At 37.9% G+C, this 23,295-nt stretch overlaps 1 protein-coding gene and 1 long non-coding RNA gene across 2 annotated transcripts in view; both read left to right on the top strand.

The window, feature by feature from the left end:
* The first annotated feature begins 1,169 nt into the window (after positions 1-1,169).
* LOC121843334 lies at positions 1,170-3,579 on the top strand. Its single transcript, XR_006081502.1, has 4 exons — positions 1,170-1,314; positions 1,582-1,758; positions 1,855-1,886; positions 3,502-3,579. It is a non-coding gene; the product is annotated as an uncharacterized LOC121843334 (long non-coding RNA).
* Positions 3,580-4,615: 1,036 nt separating this feature from the next.
* LOC112241785 overlaps positions 4,616-23,295 on the top strand; it is a gene marked incomplete at its 3' end in the record, with an annotated part of 45,063 nt that continues 26,383 nt past the window's right edge. Inside the window, 10 exon segments of the mRNA XM_042312946.1 lie at positions 4,616-4,663; positions 4,768-4,789; positions 4,984-5,011; positions 5,212-5,296; positions 6,443-6,589; positions 6,838-7,049; positions 19,256-19,359; positions 20,422-20,540; positions 20,867-21,022; positions 22,361-22,575. Coding sequence (XP_042168880.1) covers positions 6,449-6,589; positions 6,838-7,049; positions 19,256-19,359; positions 20,422-20,540; positions 20,867-21,022; positions 22,361-22,575 — 947 coding nt within the window.

Raw genomic sequence — 23,295 nt, 5'->3', positions numbered from 1 at the left:
GTTGTTTATTATCTTTTTATTGAACTTTTATTTAACGAGTCAGTTAAGAACAAACTCTTATTTACAATGACAGGCTACCAAAAGGCAAAAGGCCTCCTGCGGGGACGGGGGCCTGGGATTAAAAATAACAAATAAATACTATATAAATATAGGACAAAACACTCATGACAACAAGAGAGACAACACAGTGTGTCTTGCGGCGGCAGGTATATAGAGATGACCAGTTTACAGAGGAGTATAGAGTGCGGTGATGTGTCCTGTAAGGAGCATTGGTGGCAAATCTGATGGCCGAATGGTAAAGAACATCTAGCCGCCGAGAGCACCCTTACCTACTGATCTATAAAATGAAGTCTCCGTAATCTAGCATGGGTAGGATGGTCATCTGAATCAGGGTTAGTTTGGCAGGTGGGGTGAAAAAGGAGTGATTACAATAGAGGAAACCAAGTCTAGATTTAACTTTAGCCTGCAGCTTTGATATGTGCTGAGAGAAGGACAGTGCGCCGTCTAGCCATACTCCCAACTACTTGTATGAGGTGACTACCTCAAGCTCTAAACCCTCAGAGGTAGTAATCACACCTGTGGGAAGAGAGGCATTCTTCTTACCAACCCACATGACCTTTGTTTTGGAGGTGTTCAGAACAAGGCTAAGGGCAGAGAAAGCTTGTTGGACATTAAGAAAGCTTTGTTGTAGAGTGTTTAACACAAAATCCAGGGAGGGGCCAGCTGAGTATAAGACTATCATCTGCATATAAATGGATGAGAGAGAGCTTCCTACTGCCTGAGCTTTGTTGTTGATGTAAATTGAGAAGAGCTTGGGGCCTAGGATTGAGCCTTGGGGTACTCCCTTGCTGAGTCTAAGGCTGTATAATATGCATATACAGTGGGGAGAACAAGTATTTGATACACTGACGATTTTGCAGGTTTCCCTACTTACAAAGCATGTAGAGGTCTGTAATTTTTTATCATAGGTACATTTCAACTGTGAAAGACGGAATCTAAAACAAAAATCCAGAAAATCTCATTGTATGATTTTTAAGTAATTAATTTGCATTTTATTGCATGCTCATCTTCCTGTTTATAGTTAGTGATATATAAAAACATTCTACAATGTAGACCTGCATATTTGGTTTCGACCAATTGAATGTTTGTGTTTTGATGTTTATGTCTGTATGTTAATAACCCCCCTTCCCTCCAGACTCTGGCTGTGTGTCCAACTCTAACAGCAGTGTGGACTGGCTGCAGAAGAACCTGGGGCGGTTTTCAGTCCTGGTGTCCCTCAGCGACCTGTTGAAACTCAACACAGACTTCTCTCCTGTACGTCTCACTTTCTGCCGACTACGCCATCACAATTATGCATAGATATTTGTCTGTGTAATGTGTTAAAGGGGTGTTTTGATGCCCTATTGGAAAAAAATTATAGAAACCTGAGTCTCTATATCAGAAACATGTATGTCTTTGACTCATCTGATAGAGAATTTTTGGTTTATTAGGTCTCGTTTTTTGCCGACTACGCCACAATGATTATTCGTAGATATTTGTCCTTACCAAGTATTGATAACCTTCTTGTCTCCTCCCTTCCAGTTGTCATCCCTGGAGGTTCTCTCTCCAAAGCAGACAGCAGAGCTGGTGGTGTTGCCACTTCCTGGTCTTCCAGGGAAAGATGTCATCATCAACACAGTGTTTGACTACCTGACTGAGTCACCAAAGGAGAGGAGACTCCCTGAGTTCCTGCAACAACTTGTCAGCCTGACCAAACAGGTACATCTCTCGTCTGTCCTTGTCTACAAAAATACAGTCTTACAGATAATCATGGATTCAAACCAAATACTAACCTTAAACTTTTTCTGTCTTTAGGAAAATATCCCTTGTGCCTCCTACAAGATCATGTAAGTAGTACTGTACCCATAGATAGGGTGTCCACCCACTCTGCTCAGAATGGGTGAAAACGTGCTTCGGTGATAAAAATGTATCTTTCTTATGTTACGAAAAAACATTTTACCGAGAAAAATATGATTCTTTATATTCTGAATCGTTCAGTGGGGTCTTTCTCTAACGTATAATTAACATTATATCCAAACAGGTTTGTAACCTAATACAGTGTCTTCAGAAAGGATTCACACCCCTTGACTTTTCCCACATTTTGCTGTGTTACAAAGTGGAATTTAAAATAGATTTCATTGTCATTTTTTTTTCTGTCAACGATCTGCACAGAATACTCTGTAATGTCAAAGTGGATGAAAAAATTCCAACATTTGTCCCCAAAAATTATGAAAAACAAAACACTGATATACAGTATCTTGATTAGATAAGTATTCAACCCCTCTGAGCCAATACATGTTAGAATCACCTTTGGCAGCGATTACAGCTGTGAGTCTTTCTGGGTAAGTCTCTAAGAGCTTTCCACACCTGGATTGGTAGTGATTACAGCTGTGAGTCTTTCTGGGTAAGTCTCTAAGAGCTTTCCACACCTGGATTGGTAGTGATTACAGCTGTGAGTCTTTCTGGGTAAGTCTCTCAGAGCTTTCCACACCTGGATTGGGCAACATGTGCCCATTATTCTTTAAAAAAAAATTCTAGTTGTTTGTTGATCGTTGCTAGACAACCATTTTCAGGTGTTGCCTTAGATTTTCAAGCAGATTTAACAACAAAACACTGGAACTCGGCCTCAAGGGAACATTTACCGTGTTCTTGGTAAGGAACTCCAGTGTAGATTTGGCTTTGTGTTTTAGGTTATTGTCCAGCTGAAAGGTCGATTTCTATCTTACCTCAATATTGTTTTATATTGACCCACTGTAATGGTGATACAGTGAATTATAAGTTAAATAATCTGTCTGTAAACAATTGTTGGAAAAATTACTTGTGTCATGCACAAAGTAGATGTCCTAACCGACTTGCCAAAACTATAGTTTGTTAACAGGACATTTGTGGAGTGGTTGAAAAACGAGATTTAATGACTCCAACCTAAATGTATGTAAACCTCCGACTTCATCTGCACATCAGGTTTTGACCATTGTTTTTGTACATTGTTTTTGTTAAAAGCGTATCTCCACAATTATTTTACCCATTGGTCAAAAGATGCGTTTTTGATTGGTCTTCCTACCATAGATGTTTCTAATGACAACTGCATCTCTTCCACGTGAAGACATCCCATGAGGACATCCCATGAATGACCAATTTTGTGTCGGAAATGGCACCCTATTCCCTACATAGTGCACTACTTTTTGGCTCCCTATTCCCTACATAGTGCACTACTTTTGATCAGAATGGCACCCTATTCCCTACATAGTGCACTACTTTTGACCAGAATGGCACCCTATTCCCTATGTAGTGCAACTCACCCCAACTCACGCCCTGACCAACCTAAAACAAAGACATAACAAAAGAACTAAGGTCAGAACGTGACATATGTAACCAGAATAGGGTGCCACTTGGGATATACCCATGTCAAAATAGAACTTAAAAACTCTCCTGTTGTTGTTGTTGTTGTTGTTGTTTATTTAGTTTCGCCAGACTGGACCAGGCCGTACCCACTGTTACCATGGAGATAGAGTCCGCCCTCACCTCCAGCAAGACGGCTTCTTCCCGTCCCATCAGGTGAGAGAGGGTTTTCATCAACAACACTGGATTCAATTGGCTGAGTCTATTTCCTGTGTCGTGCAATACTATTGAACAGGACCCTGAAGCACCGTATTGGTTCCAGAGTATTCTGGCCCGTAATTGAACAGGACCCTTAGGGAGCACCGTATTGGTTCCAGAGTATGGTGGCCCGTATATTGAACAGGACCCTTAGGGAGCACAATCACCCAGAGTATTCTGCCCGTATATTGAACAGGACCCTTAGGGAGCACCGTATTGGTTCCAGAGTATTCTGAGACATATTGAACAGGACCCTGCCTCTGATTGAGAATCCAGAGTATTCTGGCCCGTATATTGAACAGGACCCTTAAGCACCGTAGGTTCCAGAGTATTCTGGCCCGTATATTGAACAGGACCCTTAGGGAGCACCGTATTGGTTCCAGAGTATTCTGGCCCGTATATTGAACAGGACCCTTAGGGAGCACCGTATTGGTTCCAGAGTATTCTGGCCCATATATTGAACAGGACCCTTAGGGAGCACCGTATTGGTTCCAGAGTATTCTGGCCCGTATATTGAACAGGACCGTATATTGAACAGGACCCTTAGGGAGCACCGTATTGGTTCCAGAGTATTCTGCCCGTATATTGAACAGGACCCTTAGGGAGCACCACTGGTTCCAGAGTATTCTGGCCCGTATATTGAACAGGACCCTTAGGGAGCACCGTATTGGTTCCAGAGTATTCTGGCCCGTATATTGAACAGGACCCTTAGGGAGCACCGTAGGTTCCAGAGTATTCTGGCCCGTATATTGAACAGGACCCTTAGGGAGCACCGTGGTTCCAGAGTATTCTGGCCCGTATATTGAACAGGACCCTTAGGGAGCACCGTATTGGTTCCAGAGTATTCTGGCCCGTATATTGAACAGGACCCTTAGGGAGCACCGTATTGGTTCCAGAGTATTCTGGCCCGTATTTATTTTATTTATTTTTCTTCGTGTTAAACATGTTATGAAGAATCACCTTTACTGCCTGACATCTTACATGTTTTATTTTCCCCCTCACAGGTTGCATTGTATACAGTGGAGAGGTGAGTATCTGGTTTGAGTTCTGTCTTACAGGCTGATGTGACTGTGTGATTTATCTGGACACTGCAAAGCAGATTGGAACTCATTATATTTCATCTTTCCTCAGTGCAATGTCACCCCAGTTAATGGTAAGATATATTGTGTGATATATATATATATATATATATATATATATATATATATATATATATATATATATATATTAATTCACCAAACATTGATTATTATCTTATTCAATTGATTTCATAGTGATCAATAATTCCTTGCATTCCATTGATTATTATTCAGAAATAACTAATTGTTCGTGACGTATTGTTTACAGAGACAAAGGTTTGTGCGGGTGTCAACAGGTGAGTTATTCAAAGATCATTTCTGTTTGCTTCTGTTTGTTTTGTGTTTAAACGTTTAAACAAAAACAACAACAACAACATCTGTTAATTTGCGTTAATTGGTGACATGGTATCAAACCTTTTCTAATGCTGCTTTTCACGCCTCCTCTTTCCATCATATGTCCAACAACCATCTGAATATCTGTTGTTGATTCCTTCAGCACTGCTCTACAGGGTCGCCTTGACAACGGGCAGATCAGCGGAGTCCTCTGTGATTTCGGCGTCGATGTTTACGCTTGTGGCTCGGTACGAAGAATTCTTCACAACTGTCACGTTTCTGTTCAATTATTATTATTATTTTTTCTAGTTGAACCACCGCAGAAGTGACACAGATGTTCTTGTTTTTTGATTTGGTCTGACTTTTTGTTTGTTTTCTTGTTTCTTTGCTCTCTACTGTAAAGCGTCTCTGGGTCCTTGAAAAGCGATGTATTATTATTATTATTATATATTATTATTATATATTATTAGATATATAAATCTCATGTATTATTATTATTATATATAATTATATATTATTATATATTATTATTATTATTATATATTATTAGATATATAAATCTCATGTATTATTATAATTATATATTATATATTATTATTATATATTATTAGATATATAAATCTCATGTATTATTATAATTATATATTATATATTATTATTATATATTATTAGATATATAAATCTCATATATTATTATAATTACATATTATATATTATTATTAGATATTATTATATATATTATTATATATTATTATTATTATATATATTATTAGATATATAAATCTCATATATTATTATAATTATACATTATATATTATTATTAGATATTATTATATATATATTATATATTATTATTATTATTATATTATTAGATATATTAATCTCATATATTATTATAATTATATATTATATATTATTATTATATATTATTAGATATATATTATTATATATTATTATTTATTATTATATATTATTAGATATATAAATCTCATATATTATTATAATTATATATTATATATTATTATTAGATATTATTAGATATATAAATCTCATGTATTATTATTATTATATATTATTATATATATTATATATATTATTATTATTATTATTATATATTATTATTATATATTATTATATATTATTATTATATATTATTAGATATATAAATCTCATGTATTATTATTATTATTATATTATTATTATTATATTATTATATATTATTATTATATATATTATTATATATTATTATTATATATTATTATTATATATTATTATTATATATTATTAGATATATAAATCTCATGTATTATTATTATTATATATATATATATATTATATATATTATATGATATTGTACATGTTTTTTCTCTTTCTGTCCCTTCTTTACCCTCCAGCTGTCTATGTTGACATCGGAAAACTTGGTGAGCCTGTTGAAGTGTAAGCTGTCTGGTAACACCAGCCACTCAGCACAGATCTGGAAGCTGTTCTTCTCTAAGGTCTCGGTGGTCCTGAACTCAGCCCTGGATCTCTTCTCCAACACCGTGAGATAAAACTCTTTATCTATTCATATCACACTTAATCTGTACATATAAATGACTAATTATTACTGTATGTAGGTCTCCACTTTTGATCTGGCTTTTCTTTGGTTGTATTTTCCTACAAAGAAAAGGAGACATTATTTTCATACTACCAGTAGATCTGCCAGGGTCCCACATATTATTGTGAACGCCGACATTCAGTCATTTCCTGATCGTGAAATCGTTGTTTATTTTTAAACCATGTTCTCCAGACACTAGACCCCAGCTCTCCAGCAGTGTCCCAGGCCCTGGATGCTATACGAGAGGTAAGGCTAGACAGCTTCAGCCTGGCTAGTCTCAGAGATGAGAAAATCATCAACCTCTGGTTCAACACCAGACTGCGTCCCTTCCTACCTGCCGTCTCCACTGACTTCCTGTCCTGCCTCGGCACCAAGAACTTCAGCTGCTCCACCTACCAGACCACGTACGTATTAACGTTACTGTATATAATATAATCTACCAGACCATGTTATAATATCACCTACCAGACCATGTTATAATATCACCTACAGACCATGTTATAATATCACCTACCAGACCATGTTATAATATCACCTACCAGACCATGTTATAATATCACCTACCAGACCATGTTATAATATCACCTACCATGACCATGTTATAATATCACCTACCAGACCATGTTATAATATCACCTACCAGACCATGTATAACCATACTATATATAATATAATATCACCTACCAGACCATGTTATAACCATTACTAATATAATATAATATCACCTACCAGACCATGTTATAATATCACCTACCAGACCATGTTATAATATCACCTACCAGACCATGTTATAATATCACCTACCAGACCATCATCACTACCAGACCATGTTATAATATCACCTACCAGACCATGTTATAACATCACCTACCAGACCATGTTATAATATCACCTACCAGACCATGTTATAATATCACCTACCAGACCATGTTATAATATCACCTACCAGACCATGTTATAATATCACCTACCAGACCATGTTATAATATCACCTACCAGACCATGTTATAATATCACCTACCAGACCATGTTATAATATCACCTACCAGACCATGTTATAATATCACCTACCAGACCATGTTATAATATCACCTACCAGACCATGTTATAATATCACCTACCAGACCATGTTATAATATCACCTACCAGACCATGTTATAATATCACCTACCAGACCATGTTATAATATCACCTACCAGACCATGTTATAATATCACCTACCAGACCATGTTATAACATCACCTACCAGACCATGTTATAATATCACCTACCAGACCATGTTATAATATCACCTACCAGACCATGTTATAATATCACCTACCAGACCATGTTATAATATCACCTACCAGACCATGTTATAATATCACCTACCAGACCATGTTATAATATCACCTACCAGACCATGTTATAACATCACCTACCAGACCATGTTATAATATCACCTACCAGACCATGTTATAATATCACCTACCAGACCATGTTATAATATCACCTACCAGACCATGTTATAATATCACCTACCAGACCATGTTATAATATAACATCACCTACCAGACCATGTTATAACATCACCTACCAGACCATGTTATAATATCACCTACCAGACCATGTTATAATATCACCTACCAGACCATGTTATAATATCACCTACCAGACCATGTTATAATATCACCTACCAGACCATGTTATAATATAACATCACCTACCAGACCATGTTATAACATCACCTACCAGACCATGTTATAATATCACCTACCAGACCATGTTATAACATCACCTACCAGACCATGTTATAATATCACCTACCAGACCATGTTATAATATCACCTACCAGACCATGTATAACCATTACTATATATAATATAACATCACCTACCAGACCATGTTATAATATCACCTACCAGACCATGTTATAATATCACCTACCAGACCATGTTATAATATCACCTACCAGACCATGTTATAATATCACCTACCAGACCATGTTATAACATCACCTACCAGACCATGTTATAATATCACCTACCAGACCATGTTATAATACCACCTACCAGACCATGTTATAACATCACCTACCAGACCATGTTATAATATCACCTACCAGACCATGTTATAACATCACCTACCAGACCATGTTATAATATCACCTACCAGACCATGTTATAACATCACCTACCAGACCATGTTATAATATCACCTACCAGACCATGTTATAATATCACCTACCAGACCATGTTATAATATCACCTACCAGACCATGTTATAATATCACCTACCAGACCATGTTATAATATCACCTACCAGACCATGTTATAATATCACCTACCAGACCATGTTATAATATCACCTACCAGACCATGTTATAATATCACCTACCAGACCATGTTATAATATCACCTACCAGACCATGTTATAACATCACCTACCAGACCATGTTATAATATCACCTACCAGACCATGTTATAATATCACCTACCAGACCATGTATAACCATTACTATATATAATATAATATCACCTACCAGACCATGTATAACCATTACTATATATAATATAATATCACCTACCAGACCATGTATAACCATTACTATATATAATATAATATCACCTACCAGACCATGTTATAATATCACCTACCAGACCATGTTATAATATCACCTACCAGACCATGTTATAATATCACCTACCAGACCATGTTATAATATCACCTACCAGACCATGTTATAACATCACCTACCAGACCATGTTATAATATCACCTACCAGACCATGTTATAACATCACCTACCAGACCATGTTATAACATCACCTACCAGACCATGTTATAATATCACCTACCAGACCATGTTATAATATCACCTACCAGACCATGTATAACCATTACTATATATATATAATATCACCTACCAGACCATGTATAACCATTACTATATATAATATAATATCACCTACCAGACCATGTATAACCATTACTATATATAATATAATATCACCTACCAGACCATGTTATAATATCACCTACCAGACCATGTTATAATATCACCTACCAGACCATGTTATAATATCACCTACCAGACCATGTTATAATATCACCTACCAGACCATGTTATAACATCACCAACCAGACCATGTTATAATATCACCTACCAGACCATGTTATAACATCACCAACCAGACCATGTTATAACATCACCTACCAGACCATGTTATAACATCACCTACCAGACCATGTTATAATATCACCTACCAGACCATGTTATAATATCACCTACCAGACCATGTTATAATACCACCTACCAGACCATGTTATAATACCACCTACCAGACCATGTTATAATATCACCTACCAGGCCATGTTATAATATCACCTACCAGACCATGTTATAATATCACCTACCAGACCATGTTATAATATCACCTACCAGACCATGTTATAATATCACCTACCAGACCATGTTATAATATCACCTACCAGACCATGTTATAATATCACCTACCAGACCATGTTATAATATCACCTACCAGACCATGTTATAATATCACCTACCAGACCATGTTATAATATCACCTACCAGACCATGTTATAACATCACCTACCAGACCATGTTATAATATCACCTACCAGACCATGTTATAACATCACCTACCAGACCATGTTATAATATCACCTACCAGACCATGTTATAATATCACCTACCAGACCATGTTATAATATCACCTACCAGACCATGTTATAATATCACCTACCAGACCATGTTATAATATCACCTACCAGACCATGTTATAATATCACCTACCAGACCATGTTATAATATCACCTACCAGACCATGTTATAATACCACCTACCAGACCATGTTATAATATCACCTACCAGACCATGTTATAATATAACATCACCTACCAGACCATGTTATAACATCACCTACCAGACCATGTTATAATATCACCTACCAGACCATGTTATAACATCACCTACCAGACCATGTTATAATATCACCTACCAGACCATGTTATAATATCACCTACCAGACCATGTATAACCATTACTATATATAATATAACATCACCTACCAGACCATGTTATAATATCACCTACCAGACCATGTTATAATATCACCTACCAGACCATGTTATAATATCACCTACCAGACCATGTTATAATATCACCTACCAGACCATGTTATAACATCACCTACCAGACCATGTTATAATATCACCTACCAGACCATGTTATAATATCACCTACCAGACCATGTTATAACATCACCTACCAGACCATGTTATAATATCACCTACCAGACCATGTTATAACATCACCTACCAGACCGTGTTATAATATCACCTACCAGACCATGTTATAATATCACCTACCAGACCATGTTATAATACCACCTACCAGACCATGTTATAACATCACCTACCAGACCATGTTATAATATCACCTACCAGGCCATGTTATAATACCACCTACCAGACCATGTTATAACATCACCTACCAGACCATGTTATAATATCACCTACCAGACCATGTTATAACATCACCTACCAGACCATGTTATAATATCACCTACCAGACCATGTTATAACATCACCTACCAGACCATGTTATAATATCACCTACCAGACCATGTTATAATATCACCTACCAGACCATGTTATAATACCACCTACCAGACCATGTTATAATATCACCTACCAGACCATGTTATAATATCACCTACCAGACCATGTTATAATATCACCTACCAGACCATGTTATAATATCACCTACCAGACCATGTTATAATATCACCTACCAGACCATGTTATAATATCACCTACCAGACCATGTTATAACATCACCTACCAGACCATGTTATAATATCACCTACCAGACCATGTTATAATATCACCTACCAGACCATGTATAACCATTACTATATATAATATAATATCACCTACCAGACCATGTATAACCATTACTATATATAATATAATATCACCTACCAGACCATGTATAACCATTACTATATATAATATAATATCACCTACCAGACCATGTTATAATATCACCTACCAGACCATGTTATAATATCACCTACCAGACCATGTTATAATATCACCTACCAGACCAGGTTATAATATCACCTACCAGACCATGTTATAACATCACCTACCAGACCATGTTATAATATCACCTACCAGACCATGTTATAACATCACCTACCAGACCATGTTATAACATCACCTACCAGACCATGTTATAATATCACCTACCAGACCATGTTATAATATCACCTACCAGACCATGTATAACCATTACTATATATAATATAATATCACCTACCAGACCATGTATAACCATTACTATATATAATATAATATCACCTACCAGACCATGTATAACCATTACTATATATAATATAATATCACCTACCAGACCATGTTATAATATCACCTACCAGACCATGTTATAATATCACCTACCAGACCATGTTATAATATCACCTACCAGGCCATGTTATAATATCACCTACCAGACCATGTTATAACATCACCAACCAGACCATGTTATAATATCACCTACCAGACCATGTTATAACATCACCAACCAGACCATGTTATAACATCACCTACCAGACCATGTTATAACATCACCTACCAGACCATGTTATAATACCACCTACCAGACCATGTTATAATATCACCTACCAGACCATGTTATAATACCACCTACCAGACCATGTTATAATACCACCTACCAGACCATGTTATAATATCACCTACCAGGCCATGTTATAATATCACCTACCAGACCATGTTATAATATCACCTACCAGACCATGTTATAATATCACCTACCAGACCATGTTATAATATCACCTACCAGACCATGTTATAATATCACCTACCAGACCATGTTATAATATCACCTACCAGACCATGTTATAATATCACCTACCAGACCATGTTATAATATCACCTACCAGACCATGTTATAACATCACCTACCAGACCATGTTATAACATCACCTACCAGACCATGTTATAACATCACCTACCAGACCATGTTATAATATCACCTACCAGACCATGTTATAATATCACCTACCAGACCATGTTATAATATCACCTACCAGACCATGTTATAATATCACCTACCAGACCATGTTATAACATCACCTACCAGACCATGTTATAATATCACCTACCAGACCATGTTATAATATCACCTACCAGACCATGTTATAATACCACCTACCAGACCATGTTATAATATCACCTACCAGACCATGTTATAATATAACATCACCTACCAGACCATGTTATAATATCACCTACCAGACCATGTTATAATATCACCTACCAGACCATGTTATAACATCACCTACCAGACCATGTTATAATATCACCTACCAGACCATGTTATAATATCACCTACCAGACCATGTATAACCATTACTATATATAATATAACATCACCTACCAGACCATGTTATAATATCACCTACCAGACCATGTTATAATATCACCTACCAGACCATGTTATAATATCACCTACCAGACCATGTTATAATATCACCTACCAGACCATGTTATAACATCACCTACCAGACCATGTTATAATATCACCTACCAGACCATGTTATAATACCACCTACCAGACCATGTTATAACATCACCTACCAGACCATGTTATAATATCACCTACCAGACCATGTTATAACATCACCTACCAGACCATGTTATAATATCACCTACCAGACCATGTTATAACATCACCTACCAGACCATGTTATAATATCACCTACCAGACCATGTTATAATATCACCTACCAGACCATGTTATAATACCACCTACCAGACCATGTTATAATATCACCTACCAGACCATGTTATAATATCACCTACCAGACCATGTTATAATATCACCTACCAGACCATGTTATAATATCACCTACCAGACCATGTTATAATATCACCTACCAGACCATGTTATAATATCACCTACCAGACCATGTTATAATATCACCTACCAGACCATGTTATAATATCACCTACCAGACCATGTTATAACATCACCTACCAGACCATGTTATAATATTACCTACCAGACCATGTTATAATATCACCTACCAGACCATGTATAACCATTACTATATATAATATAATATCACCTACCAGACCATGTATAACCATTACTATATATAATATAATATCACCTACCAGACCATGTATAACCATTACTATATATAATATAATATCACCTACCAGACCATGTTATAATATCACCTACCAGACCATGTTATAATATCACCTACCAGACCATGTTATAATATCACCTACCAGACCATGTTATAATATCACCTACCAGACCATGTATAACCATTACTATATATAATATAACATCACCTACCAGACCATGTTATAATATCACCTACCAGACCATGTTATAATATCACCTACCAGACCATGTTATAATATCACCTACCAGACCATGTTATAATATCACCTACCAGACCATGTTATAATATCACCTACCAGACCATGTTATAATATCACCTACCAGACCATGTTATAATACCACCTACCAGACCATGTTATAACATCACCTACCAGACCATGTTATAATATCACCTACCAGACCATGTTATAACATCACCTACCAGACCATGTTATAATATCACCTACCAGACCATGTTATAACATCACCTACCAGACCATGTTATAATATCACCTACCAGACCATGTTATAATATCACCTACCAGACCATGTTATAATACCACCTACCAGACCATGTTATAATATCACCTACCAGACCATGTTATAATATCACCTACCAGACCATGTTATAATATCACCTACCAGACCATGTTATAATATCACCTACCAGACCATGTTATAATATCACCTACCAGACCATGTTATAATATCACCTACCAGACCATGTTATAATATCACCTACCAGACCATGTTATAATATCACCTACCAGACCATGTTATAACATCACCTACCAGACCATGTTATAATATTACCTACCAGACCATGTTATAATATCACCTACCAGACCATGTATAACCATTACTATATATAATATAATATCACCTACCAGACCATGTATAACCATTACTATATATAATATAATATCACCTACCAGACCATGTATAACCATTACTATATATAATATAATATCACCTACCAGACCATGTTATAATATCACCTACCAGACCATGTTATAATATCACCTACCAGACCATGTTATAATATCACCTACCAGACCAGGTTATAATATCACCTACCAGACCATGTTATAACATCACCTACCAGACCATGTTATAACATCACCTACCAGACCATGTTATAATATCACCTACCAGACCAGGTTATAATATCACCTACCAGACCATGTTATAACATCACCTACCAGACCATGTTATAATATCACCTACCAGACAATGTTATAACATCACCTACCAGACCATGTTATAACATCACCTACCAGACCATGTTATAATATCACCTACCAGACCATGTTATAATATCACCTACCAGACCATGTATAACCATTACTATATATAATATAATATCACCTACCAGACCATGTATAACCATTACTATATATAATATAATATCACCTACCAGACCATGTATAACCATTACTATATATAATATAATATCACCTACCAGACCATGTTATAATATCACCTACCAGACCATGTTATAATATCACCTACCAGACCATGTTATAATATCACCTACCAGACCATGTTATAATATCACCTACCAGACCATGTTATAATATCACCTACCAGACCATGTTATAATACCACCTACCAGACCATGTTATAACATCACCAACCAGACCATGTTATAATATCACCTACCAGACCATGTTATAATATCACCTACCAGACCATGTTATAACATCACCAACCAGACCATGTTATAATATCACCTACCAGACCATGTTATAACATCACCAACCAGACCATGTTATAACATCACCTACCAGACCATGTTATAACATCACCTACCAGACCATGTTATAATACCACCTACCAGACCATGTTATAATATCACCTACCAGACCATGTTATAATACCACCTACCAGACCATGTTATAATACCACCTACCAGACCATGTTATAATATCACCTACCAGGCCATGTTATAATATCACCTACCAGACCATGTTATAATATCACCTACCAGACCATGTTATAATATCACCTACCAGACCATGTTATAATATCACCTACCAGACCATGTTATAATATCACCTACCAGACCATGTTATAATATCACCTACCAGACCATGTTATAATATCACCTACCAGACCATGTTATAATATCACCTACCAGACCATGTTATAATATCACCTACCAGACCATGTTATAATATCACCTACCAGACCATGTTATAACATCACCTACCAGACCATGTTATAATATCACCTACCAGACCATGTTATAACATCACCTACCAGACCATGTTATAATATCACCTACCAGACCATGTTATAATATCACCTACCAGACCATGTTATAATATCACCTACCAGACCATGTTATAATATCACCTACCAGACCATGTTATAACATCACCTACCAGACCATGTTATAATATCACCTACCAGACCATGTTATAATATCACCTACCAGACCATGTTATAATACCACCTACCAGACCATGTTATAATATCACCTACCAGACCATGTTATAATATAACATCACCTACCAGACCATGTTATAACATCACCTACCAGACCATGTTATAATATCACCTACCAGACCATGTTATAACATCACCTACCAGACCATGTTATAATATCACCTACCAGACCATGTTATAATATCACCTACCAGACCATGTATAACCATTACTATATATAATATAACATCACCTACCAGACCATGTTATAATATCACCTACCAGACCATGTTATAACATCACCTACCAGACCATGTTATAACATCACCTACCAGACCATGTTATAATATCACCTACCAGACCATGTTATAATATCACCTACCAGACCATGTATAACCATTACTATATATAATATAATATCACCTACCAGACCATGTATAACCATTACTATATATAATATAATATCACCTACCAGACCATGTATAACCATTACTATATATAATATAATATCACCTACCAGACCATGTTATAATATCACCTACCAGACCATGTTATAATATCACCTACCAGACCATGTTATAATATCACCTACCAGACCATGTTATAATATCACCTACCAGACCATGTTATAATATCACCAACCAGACCATGTTATAATATCACCTACCAGACCATGTTATAATATCACCTACCAGACCATGTTATAACATCACCAACCAGACCATGTTATAATATCACCTACCAGACCATGTTATAACATCACCAACCAGACCATGTTATAACATCACCTACCAGACCATGTTATAACATCACCTACCAGACCATGTTATAATACCACCTACCAGACCATGTTATAATATCACCTACCAGACCATGTTATAATACCACCTACCAGACCATGTTATAATACCACCTACCAGACCATGTTATAATATCACCTACCAGACCATGTTATAATATCACCTACCAGACCATGTTATAATATCACCTACCAGACCATGTTATAATATCACCTACCAGACCATGTTATAATATCACCTACCAGACCATGTTATAATATCACCTACCAGACCATGTTATAACATCACCTACCAGACCATGTTATAATATCACCTACCAGACCATGTTATAATATCACCTACCAGACCATGTTATAACATCACCTACCAGACCATGTTATAACATCACCTACCAGACCATGTTATAATATCACCTACCAGACCATGTTATAATATCACCTACCAGACCATGTTATAACATCACCTACCAGACCATGTTATAATATCACCTACCAGACCATGTTATAATACCACCTACCAGACCATGTTATAATATCACCTACCAGACCATGTTATAATATCACCTACCAGACCATGTTATAATATCACCTACCAGACCATGTTATAATATCACATACCAGACCATGTTATAATATCACCTACCAGACCATGTTATAACATCACCTACCAGACCATGTTATAATATCACCTACCAGACCATGTTATAACATCACCTACCAGACCATGTTATAATATCACCTACCAGACCATGTTATAATATCACCTACCAGACCATGTATAACCATTACTATATATAATATAATATCACCTACCAGACCATGTATAACCATTACTATATATAATATAATATCACCTACCAGACCATGTATAACCATTACTATATATAATATAATATCACCTACCAGACCATGTTATAATATCACCTACCAGACCATGTTATAATATCACCTACCAGACCATGTTATAATATCACCTACCAGACCATGTTATAATATCACCTACCAGACCATGTTATAATATCACCTACCAGACCATGTTATAATATCACCTACCAGACCATGTTATAATATCACCAACCAGACCATGTTATAATATCACCTACCAGACCATGTTATAATATCACCTACCAGACCATGTTATAACATCACCAACCAGACCATGTTATAATATCACCTACCAGACCATGTTATAACATCACCAACCAGACCATGTTATAACATCACCTACCAGACCATGTTATAATATCACCTACCAGACCATGTTATAATATCACCTACCAGACCATGTTATAATATCACCTACCAGACCATGTTATAATATCACCTACCAGACCATGTTATAATATCACCTACCAGACCATGTTATAATATCACCTACCAGACCATGTTATAATATCACCTACCAGACCATGTTATAATATCACCTACCAGACCATGTTATAATATCACCTACCAGACCATGTTATAATATCACCTACCAGACCATGTTATAACATCACCTACCAGACCATGTTATAATATCACCTACCAGACCATGTTATAATATCACCTACCAGACCATGTTATAACATCACCTACCAGACCATGTTATAACATCACCTGCCAGACCATGTTATAATATCACCTACCAGACCATGTTATAATATCACCTACCAGACCATGTTATAATATCACCTACCAGACCATGTTATAATATCACCTACCAGACCATGTTATAATATCACCTACCAGACCATGTTATAATATCACCTACCAGACCATGTTATAATATCACCTACCAGACCATGTTATAATATCACCTACCAGACCATGTTATAATATCACCTACCAGACCATGTTATAATATCACCTACCAGACCATGTTATAACATCACCTACCAGACCATGTTATAATACCACCTACCAGACCATGTTATAATATCACCTACCAGACGATGTTATAATATCACCTACCAGACCATGTTCTATGTACAAAAGATGTTGTAATTTCTAAACGGTTCACCCGATACAGATGCAAATATCCTCAGATTTAAACCAGATTGTCTGCACTTTAAAAATAAATCTCCAAATCCTGGTCTGCTGCATCAACAACTCTTCACTGTGGAGATGATGGAGTTGTGTCCAAGAGATTTGCTTTGCAGCGATAATAACCTCTAACCCCTTTGTCTTTTCCCTCAGCGTTCAGATCCTGAGCAGCCACCACTCAGCCATGGACCAGTCCAGACAGATATCAGTCTATACTACCTTCATAGAGGTCTTTCTTTCCAGGAACAACACAGCAGGTACTGACCAATAGGAACTGAGCCTCAGCAGGTACTGACCAATAGGAACTGAGTCTCACCAGGTACTGACCAATAGGAACTGAGCCACAGCTGGTACTAACCAATAGGAACTGAGCCTCAGCAGGTACTGACCAATAGGAACTGAGCCACAGCCGGTACTGACCAATAGGAACTGAGTCTCACCAGGTACTGACCAATAGGAACTGAGCCACAGCTGGTACTAACCAATAGGAACTGAGCCTCAGCAGGTACTGACCAATAGGAACTGAGCCACAGCCGGTACTGACCAATAGGAACTGAGCCACAGCCGGTACTGACCAATAGGAACAGAGCCACAGCCGGTACTGACCAATAGGAACTGAGCCACAGCTGGTACTAACCAATAAGAACTGAGCCTCATCAGGTATCAAATCAAATCAAATCAAATGACACTGTTACTGACCAATAGAGTGCTGGGCCTGAAGGCCAGAGGGCAGATTACTTTTTCTATAGGACCTGTTCCAAAGTAATGCCTTGTAGGGAAGAGGGGGCCATTTCAGACACAGCCGTTGTCAGTCAAACTGCTGTGTAAATAACACAAACACACTTCTGTAAGTGTTATCTGGAGAGTTACTATGGGATCTTCAATAGACACTGAATAGGCACTGAAACACCAGCAGGGACTTTTCTCTGACTGTGTTGTCTAAATGTGTTGTCTAAATGTGTTCTCTAAATGTGTTGTCTAAATGTGTTCTCTAAATGTGTTCTCTCTAAATGTGTTGTCTAAATGTGTTGTCTAAATGTGTTCTCTCTAAATGTGTTGTCTAAATGTGTTGTCTAAATATGTTGTCTAAATGTGTTCTCTCTAAATGTGTTGTCTAAATGTGTTCTCTCTAAATGTGTTCTCTCTAAATATGTTGTCTAAATGTGTTCACTCTAAATGTGTTCTCTCTAAATGTGTTGTCTAAATGTGTTCTCTCTAAATGTGTTGTCTAATGTGTTGTCTAAATGTGTTGTCTAATTGTGTTGTCTAAATGTGTTGTCTGTGTGTTCTCTCTAATTGTGTTGTCTGTGTGTTCCCAGACCCCAGCTGTAGCTCTGACACCCTGAACAGTGGAGACTGGCTGCTGAAGAACTTCAGAGGATTCTCTGCCTTCGCCTCCTTCAAGGACATGCAGAGACTACTGGCCACCTTCTCTGTGGTAACTGTCTGTTGTCCTGTTGTCCTGTGGCAATAGTCTGTAATAATGTCTGTTGTTGTGTCTGTACTGCAGATGGATCTGTTACACCAGCTAACAGTGATAGTGTCTGTAATAATGTTTTGTCTGTAGTTATAATGAGAGTTGTGTCTGTACTGCAGATGGATCTGTTACACCAGCTCACAGTGATAGTGTCTGTAATAATGTTGTCTGTGGTTATAATGTGAGCTGTGCGTGTGCTGCAGACGGAGGCCCTGCCCCAGCTCACAGTGATAGTGTCTGTAATAATGTTGTCTGTGGTTATAATGTGAGCTGTGTCTGTGCTGCAGACGGAGGCCCTGCCCCAGCTCACAGTGAGACAGTTGGCAGAGGTGTCCTCTAGTCCAGACCAGCTCAGCTCTGCTGCAGACGTCACCATGCTGATGAACTACGTACCCAACAGCCTCTTCACTGACTTCTTCACTGACTTCTCTCTGGCCATCACCGTGAGACAAGCTCATCATTCTGTCTGTCTGTCTGTCTGTCTGTCTGTCTGTCTGTCTGTCTGTCTGTCTGTCTGTCTGTCTGTCTGTCTGTCTGTCTGTCTGTCTGTCTGTCTAGTCTGTCTGTCTGTGTCTGTCTGTCTGTCTGTCTGTCTAGTCTCCATCACCGTGAGACAAGCTCATCTGTCTGTCTGTCTGTCTGTCTGTCTGTCTGTCTGTCTGTCTGTCTGTCTCACCGTCTGTCTGTCTGTCTGTCTGTCTGTCTGTCTGTCTGTCTGTCTGTCTGTCTGTCTGTCTGTGTAGTCTCCATCACCGTGAGACAAGCTCATCTGTCTGTCTGTCTGTCTGTCTGTCTGTCTGTCTGTCTGTCTGTCTGTCTGTCTGTCTGTCTGTCTGTCTGTCTGTCTGTCTGTCTGTCTGTCTGTCTAGTCTCCATCACCGTGAGACAAGCTCATCTCTGTCTGTCTGTCTGTCTGTCTGTCTGTCTGTCTGTCTGTCTGTCTGTCTGTCTGTCTGTCTGTCTGTCTGTCTGTCTGTCTGTCTGTCTGTCTGTCTGTCTGTCTGTGTAGTCTCCATCACCGTGAGACAAGCTCATCTGTCTGTCTGTCTGTCTGTCTGTCTGTCTGTCTCTGTCTGTCTGTCTGTCTGTCTGTCTGTCTGTCTGTCTGTCTGTCTGTCTGTCTGTCTGTCTGTCTGTCTGTGTAGTCTCCATCACCGTGAGACAAGCTCATCTGTCTGTCTGTCTGTCTGTCTGTCTGTCTGTCTGTCTGTCTGTCTGTCTGTCTGTCTGTCTGTCTGTCTGTCTGTCTGTCTGTCTCCATCTGCCTGTCTGTCTGTCTGTCTGTCTGTCTGTCTGTCTGTCTGTCTGTCTGTCTGTCTGTCTGTCTGTCTGTATGTATGTCTGTCTGTGTAGTCTTTATCACCATGAGACAAGATATTATATGGTTTGTCCCATATGACACCCTATTCCCTATATATATTATATTTGTTTACAAATATGGAATAGGGTGTCATTTGAGGGGATCCTGTCTGTCATTTGAGGGGATCCTGTCTGTCAATAGTTTGTCATTTGAGGGGATCCTGTCTGTCAATAGTTCAAAAGGTTTGTTTGGGTCTGAAGATGGACTATAATTCAACTGTCTTCCATTATCTGTTCTCTCTCTCTGCTACCCATCCTCTTCCTCTCTTACCTTTCCTGTCCCTTCCTCCCTCCCTCTCTATCCACCACTCTCCCCTCCCTCTCTCCCCCACTCCATCCCTCTCTCCACCCCTCTCCCCTGCATCTCTCCCCTCCCTCTCTCCACCCCTCTCCCCCCACCCTCCATCCCTCTCTCCCCATAGGGTCAAGAGTCTAAGTTCCCGGTGGTGGTGCGTTCAGCCATGCTCCAGCAGGTGTTTGAACGCGGGAACCTATCAGACCGCTCTGTTAGCGACCAGGAAGTACTCACCTGGCTTCAGAGCAGGCTCCGCCCACTGCTGATCAACCTGTCCCCGCTCCACGTCGCCCCCCTCTTCAGTGTGGTCGCAACGAGGAACTGCAACATTGGACAGCAGCTGTAAGAGACGGACTGATCTTCACTGGGGATTTAGGCTTGCGTCCCGAATTGCAACCTATTCCTTATAAACTACGGTCACAAGTAGTGCACTATGTAGGGAATAGGTTGCCATTAGGGATGTATCTCAGGCTAAAGTAGTGCACTACGTAGGGAATAGTGTGCCATTAAATCAAATCAAATCCATTTTTATTTGTCACATACACATGGTTAGCAGATGTTAATGCGAGGGTAGCGAAATGCTTGTGCTTCTAGTTCCGACAATGCAGTAATAACCAACAAGTAATCTAACTAACAATTCCAAAACTACTGTCTTATACACAGTGTAAGGGGATAAAGAATATGTACATAAGGATATATGAATGAGTGATGGTACAGAGCAGCATAGGCAAGATACAGTAGATGGTATCGAGTACAGTATATACATATGAGATGAGTATGTAAACAAAGTGGCATAGTTAAAGTGGCTAGTGATACATATATTACATAAAGATGCAGTAGATGATATAGAGTACAGTATATACACAGGGATGTATCTCAGGCTAAAGTAGTGCACTACGTAGGGAATAGGGAGCCAATAGGGATGTATATTAGGGTAAAGTAGTGCACTACGTAGGGAATAGGGAGCCATTAGGGATGTACCCTGAGTCAGTAGTGATGTTGATGTGCAGGGTGTATCTTAAATCTTGCTCTATGTCACGTGAGACTGTAGAAGCATGCTTT

Source organism: Oncorhynchus tshawytscha, unplaced genomic scaffold, assembly GCF_018296145.1.
Source record: "Oncorhynchus tshawytscha isolate Ot180627B unplaced genomic scaffold, Otsh_v2.0 Un_contig_1694_pilon_pilon, whole genome shotgun sequence".
NCBI lineage: Eukaryota > Metazoa > Chordata > Actinopteri > Salmoniformes > Salmonidae > Oncorhynchus > Oncorhynchus tshawytscha.
This window is presented reverse-complemented; position numbering and strand designations above follow the sequence as displayed.